General features: G+C 44.9%; 1 protein-coding gene across 1 annotated transcript in view; it reads right to left on the bottom strand.

The window, feature by feature from the left end:
- Positions 1 to 930: 930 nt before the first annotated feature.
- LOC119972899 overlaps positions 931 to 6,761 on the bottom strand; it is a 28,811-nt gene continuing 22,980 nt past the window's right edge. Inside the window, exon 6 of the mRNA XM_038810444.1 lies at positions 931 to 1,334. Within this exon, the coding sequence (XP_038666372.1) occupies positions 931 to 1,334 (404 nt within the window). The remainder of the gene's footprint in view (positions 1,335 to 6,761) is intronic.

Below are 6,761 nucleotides of genomic sequence, written 5' to 3'. Positions count from 1 at the left end.
GGAATAGTGTAGGTCAGATAGGCTTCAGATGGTTTCACAGGTCGGCGCAACATCGAGGGCCGAAGGGCTCGTACTGCGCTGTAGTGTTCTATGTTCTAGAATCCCCCACTATCAACATCCTGGGGGTTACCATTGACCAGAAACAGAACTGGACTAGCCACATTAATACAGTGGCTACCAGAGCAGGTCAAAGGCTAGGAATCCTGCAGTGACTAGCTCACCTCCTGACTCCCCAAAGCCTTGCTTGTTATCCACAAGGCACAAGTCAGGAGTGAAATGGAATACTCTCCACGTGCCTGGATGAGTGCAGCTCCAACAACACTCAAAAGGTTTCCCACCATCAAGGACAAAAAGTCCATAATGTATGCAATCTACAGGATGTGCTGCAGGAACTCACCAAGATTCCTTAGACAGCACCTTCCAAACCCACGACCTCTACCATCTAGAAGGACAAGAGCAGCAGATAGCAGGGAACCTCACCACCTGGAGGTCTCCCCCCCCCCCCCCCCCCCCCCCCCAAGTCACTTACCATCCTGACTTGGAAATATATTACCGTTCCTTCACTGTCAAAATCCTGGAACTCCCTCCCTAACAGCATAGTGGATGTACCTACGCCACAGGCACTGCAGCAGGTCAAGGCAGCTCACCTCCACCTTTTCAAGGGCAATTAGAAATGGGCAATAAATATTGGTCGAGCCAGCGATGCCCACATCCCTTAAATTAATTTGAAACCCTCCCCAAATTCCTGTATTGTGATCTTTTGTTTAGTCAATGAAGTATTGCTGAATGTAACATTTATAAACATATTGTGCAATCAAGAATTCAATTACAAAGCCATTTTTCTGCAGAGAATTTTAATTTAGTTTTGTGCCCTGATCTTCAATGTGTCAGTAGATTAACGTTACTCTAATATGATTGCGGAGGTATGATTCATAATGAATTTCGAAAATAATTCTCATACCGTTCAAATGTATCTGCACAAAATGAGTCACCTGACGATTTGATGTTCATGGCAGAATGTATCTCGTTTACCGTAGAGCTCAGGTTTTCAAATCGATTCACCAGATCCTGCATTTGGAACTCCAATTCACCAAGCCGGATATATACCTTCTGAAAGATTTCAGTCAGGATGTTGAGTGCTTCCTGCTGGGTTTCCGAGTGTAATAGCTGTAAATCCAGCTGTGAGTTGGGAATATGGTTGTAGCTGTGGTAAGTCACTGGCGCCGAACCCTCATTCTCTGAATCTGAAGTCTGTTGGCTGAGTATTTTTTCACTCTGGGAAGAAAATGATATTGAGTCCGTATCGCGTGTTTCACTTCCAGCTTCATTATCCCCTACATTGGGAAATGCAGATCAGAAAGAGTGTGAAATGGATTGGTAATTATTGAAGGGCCAGTTTTATATTTAATGAATGGAAAATAACCATGGTATTTTGATGAATACAAACGTTTTCACAGGTTCAGTGGTTTGGGTGAGACCAAGACAATGTTGGACGGGATTTTGCGGCTGTTTCTGCTGACAAAATCATCTTGTCCCGACGACAGTACCACCCCCACCATGGTTCCCTAGCCGCCGAGGGAAACCCATTGACAGCGATGCAACAGGAAGATATCACTGGCCAATGGCCGGGTCACCCTGCCTTGGTTGTGAGCATTAACTTGCTGTAACCATAGACAGCTTAGCTGTTTTTATTTGCCCAAAAGGTTGTTGCTTTACTGCTAACCAATTGCTCCAAAGTGCAGAATTTTCCAATGCTGAGCTGGGAAACTCGAGGGCCAGAATTTAGGTTCATGAATGGAGTGTGCGCTTGACCCGACCAAACCTAAAATAGTGTCAAATAACTTCAGGCGTACTTTCCAACATGGTCCAATTTGGAGGTCAGAGGGCATTGCGTGAGTCAGAAGTGTGCCCTCCGACAACCAAAAGGCCAATTAAGGCCAACCATGGCAACGGGCAGCGATTTTACACTGACCATCCGATTTTCCGCTCACCGCGTGGGCAAAACGGGTGGGCAGAAAACGCGTTTTTCACATTTTCTCATCCCAGGGCGGGGGAAAAGACCCCCCGTGCAGCGGCACTTTCTCTGTCACTGTGGGTTCATCGCTGTGCCAGTACAGAGTTGTCTCAGGGTTCCTTAGGATCTTGGCAGGGTTGCAAGCCTGTCTTTCTGCCTTTCAGGATTGCATCTTTCCTGGAAGGTTTCCCTGAGCACTGCAGCACAGTACTCCCTCATTTTCAAGGCATTGATTGATCCTTTGCATCTCATCTAATGGGAATTGTGTACTCAGCTGAAGAGTGGGGAACGGGAGTGGGTTTTACATCCATCTCTGGCCACAGCAACTTCAGGCGCGTGCCATTGGTAAAATTCAGGCCGAGAGCCAGAGGGGCCAGTCCCACCTCAGAGAGCTGCCAGACAATCTGATTGGCTCAGTGGCAGCAGTGGCCAGGACCCCAACTACAAACACTCCCAAGATTCTAAATCCCAGCGACCAGGTCCAGGTAAGTGTGGAGGTCTCAGGGTAGTGAGGAGAGCTGAGGCATAGTGAAGGGATGTGAAGGGAGTTGAGCAGATTTGGAGAGGGCGGGGAAGCCCGGTGGGGGTGGTGGTCTTGATGGGGAGGGGAGGTAAGAGGTGACTGTAAAAGTATGCCCAAAAACATCTTTCTCTGTCCCAGAGGTTATCTCACCAGGGTATCTTTCTCCAGTGACTTTCATTTTTCAATTGGAGGACACATCTTGAAGTAGACCTACCCAAGTGGAAATATGGACTGGTTTTTTTTTGTGTGAAAGAAATTATTAAATTCTAAATAGTTATGACTCGGAGCTGTACCTAAAGTCGCCCAGCATAGTAAGAGGCCATTTGGCCCATCATGCCTTTGGAGAGAATTGTACAATTAGATCCACCCGACCTGCACTCTCCACAAATTCTGAGATAATTCTTCTTATTTATCCAATTTCCTTTTGAAAGTTACTATTGAATCTGTGGCACCCAAAGAGCATTTTAATAAACCTTTCATGATGAAGTATTTGAAAAACAACCAAATATAATAAACAAATTCAGTAACTTGCTGTCTATTCTGATGGTCTGATTATTGTTCAGCATGAAACAGTGAGATTCACCTGTTGCTCAAACATAAGAACATAAGAACTAGGAGCAGGAGTAGGCCATCTGGCCCCTCGAGCCTGCTCCGCCATTCAATTAGATCATGGCTGATCTTTTGTGGACTCAGCTCCACTTTCCGGCCCGAACACCATAACCCTTAATCCCTTTATTCTACAAAAAACTATCTATCTTTACCTTAAAAACATGTAATGAAGGAGCCTCAACTGCTTCACTGGGCAAGGAATTTCATAGATTCACAATCCTTTGGGTGAAGAAGTTCCTCCTAAACTCAGTCCTAAATCTACTTCCCCTTATTTTGAGGCTATGCCCCCTAGTTCTGCTGTCACCCGCCAGTGGAAACAACCTGCCCGCATCTATCCTATCTATTCCCTTCATAATTTTAAATGTTTCTATAAGATCCCCCCTCATCCTTCTAAATTCCAACGAGTACAGTCCCAGTCTACTCAACCTCTCCTCATAATCCAACCCCTTCAGCTCTGGGATTAACCTAGTGAATCTCCTCTGCACACTCTCCAGAGCCAGTACGTCCTTTCTCAAGTAAGGAGACCAAAACTGAACACAATACTCCAGGTGTGGCCGCACTAACACCTTATACAATTGCAACATAACCTCCCTAGTCTTAAACTCCATCCCTCTAGCAATGAAGGACAAAATTCCATTTGCCTTCTTAATCACCTGTTGCACTTGTAAACCAACCTTCTGTGACTCATGCACTAGCACACCCAAGTCTCTCTGAACAGCGGCATGCTTTAATATTTTATCGTTTAAATAATAATCCCGTTTGCTGTTATTCCTACCAAAATGGATAACCTCACATTTGTCAACATTGTATTCCATCTGCCAGACCCTAGCCCATTCACTTAACCTATCCAAATCCCTCTGCAGACTTCCAGTATCCTCTGCACTTTTAGCTTTACCACTCATCTTAGTGTCATCTGCAAACTTGGACACATTGCCCTTGGTCCCCAACTCCAAATCATCTATGTAAATTGTGAACAATTGTGGGCCCAACACGGATCCCTGAGGGACACCACTAGCTACTGATTGCCAACCAGAGAAACACCCATTTATCCCAACTCTTTGCTTTCTATTAATTAACCAATCCTCTATCCATGCTACTACTTTACCCTTAATGCCATGCATCTTTATCTTATGCAGCAACCTTTTGTGTGGCACCTTGTCAAAGGCTTTCTGGAAATCCAGATATACCACATCCATCGGCTCCCCGTTATCTACTGCACTGGTAATGTCCTCAAAAAATTCCACTAAATTAGTTAGGCATGACCTGCCTTTTACGAACCCATGCTGCGTCTGCCCAATGGGACAATTTCTATCCAGATGCCTCGCAATTTCTTCCTTGATGATAGATTCCAGCATCTTCCCTATTACCGAAGTTAAGCTCACTGGCCTATAATTTCCTGCTTTCTGCCTACCTCCTTTTTTAAACAGTGGCGTCACGTTTGCTCATTTCCAATCCACCCCAGAGTCTAGTGAATTTCGGTAAATTATCACTAGTGCATCTGCAATTTCCATAGCCATCTCTTTTAGCACTCTGGGATGCATTCCATCAGGGCCAGGAGACTTGTCTACCTTTAGCCCCATTAGCTTGCCCATCACTCCCTCCTTAGTGATAACAATCCTCTCAAGGTCCTCACCTGTCATAGCCTCATTTCTATCAGTCGCTGGCATGTTATTTGTGTCTTCCACTGTGAAGACCGACCCAAAAAACCTGTTCAGTTCCTCAGCCATTTCCTCATTTCCCATTATTAAAACTCCCTTCTCATCCTCTAAAGGACCAACATTTACCTTAGCCACTCTTTTTTGTCTTATATATTTGTAAAAACTTTTACTGTCTGTTTTTATATTCTGAGCAAGTTTACTCTCATACTCTATCTTACTCTTCTTTATAGCTTTTTTAGTAGCTTTCTGTTGCCCCCTAAAGATTTCCCAGTCCTCTAATCTCCCAGCAATCTTTGCCACTTTATATGCTTTTTCCTTCAATTTGATACTCTCCCTTATTTCCTTAGATATCCACGGTCGATTTTCCCTCTTTCTTCCGTCCTTCCTTTTTGTTGGTATAAACCTTTGCTGAGCACTGTGAAAAATTGCTTGGAAGGTTCTCCACTGTTCCTCAACTGTTCCACCATAAAGTCTTAGCTCCCAGTCTACCTTAGCTAGTTCTTCTCTCATCCCCTTGTAATCTCCTTTGTTTAAACACAAAACACTAGTATTTGATTTTACTTTCTCACCCTCCATCTGTATTTTAAATTCCACCATATTGTGATCGCTCCTTCCGAGAGGATCCCTAACTATGAGATCATGAATCAATCCTGTCTCATTACACAGGACAAGATCTAGGGACCGCTTGTTCCCTCGTAGGTTCCATTACATACTGTTCTAGGAAACTATCGCGGATACATTCTATAAACTCCTCCTCACGGTTGCCTTGACCGACCTGGTTAAACCAATCGACATGTAGATTAAAATCCCCCATGATAACTGCTGTACCATTTCTACATGCATCAGTTATTTCTTTGTTTATTGCCTGCCCCACCATCTCGTTACTATTTGGTGGCCGATAGACTACTCCTATCAGTGACTTTTTCGCCTTACTATTCCTGATTTCCACCCAAATGGATTCAACCTTATCCTCCATAGCACCGATGTCATCCCTTACTATTGCCCGGATGTCATCCTTAAATAACAGAGCAACACCACCTCCCTTACCATCCACTCTGTCCTTCCGAATAGTTTGATACCCTCGGATATTTAGCTCCCAGTCGTGACCAAACATCCCAAACGTTTGAGATCTCTTGTCAGTTATACAATCATAGAATCCCTGCACTGAAGAAGGCCATTTGGCCCATCAAGTCTACACCGACTCTCTGAACGAGCACCCTACCAAGGGCCCCCACCCCCCACCCCTATCACTGTAACCCCACCCAACCTTTTGGACACTACTGGCAATTTAGCATGACCAATCCACCTATCCTGCACATCCTTGGACTGTGGGAGGAAACCAGAGCACCCGGAGGAAACCCACGCAGTCAAGGGGAGCATGTACAAAAGCCACAGTCACCCGATACTGGAAATGAACCTGGGTCCCTGGAGCTGTGAGGCAGCAGTACTAACCACTGTGCCACCGTGCCGCCCTAGGTCGGGCTCGCAGTGTGGTGCAGTTGTGTGTATTGGAAGCGACATATATTAATACACAGGGCCCATAGTTCTTTGCAGACAGAAAGAACCTGTAGACACATTACATCCATTTCAGCAAAACAAAATAAGTGACAGCCATTCACTGGTTCATTCCTAGGGCAATGTCTTGACTAATAAGGGTCAAACTGCTTGGTTTAAATTGCAAACAGTGCTTACGAGTTAACTATCAGTCATCATCAACTGGTGCATTCTCCATGGCAATCAGAGTCAATTGCCAACCAATCAGCACTTTCTTCTCATACAGTATTATAATAATAATCGCTTATTGTCACAAGTAGGCTTCAATGAAGTTACTGTGAAAAGCCCAGAGTTGCCACATTCCGGCATCTGTTCGGGGAGGCCGGTATGGGAATTGAACCCGTGCTGCTGGCCTTGTTCTGCATTACAAGCCAGCTGTTCAACCCACTGTAAGGTTGCAGTT

The sequence above is a fragment of the Scyliorhinus canicula genome, chromosome 10 (assembly GCF_902713615.1).
Source record: "Scyliorhinus canicula chromosome 10, sScyCan1.1, whole genome shotgun sequence".
Lineage (NCBI taxonomy): Eukaryota > Metazoa > Chordata > Chondrichthyes > Carcharhiniformes > Scyliorhinidae > Scyliorhinus > Scyliorhinus canicula.
The sequence above is the reverse complement of the archived record's forward strand: the minus strand, read 5'-3'. Positions and strand labels throughout refer to the sequence as shown.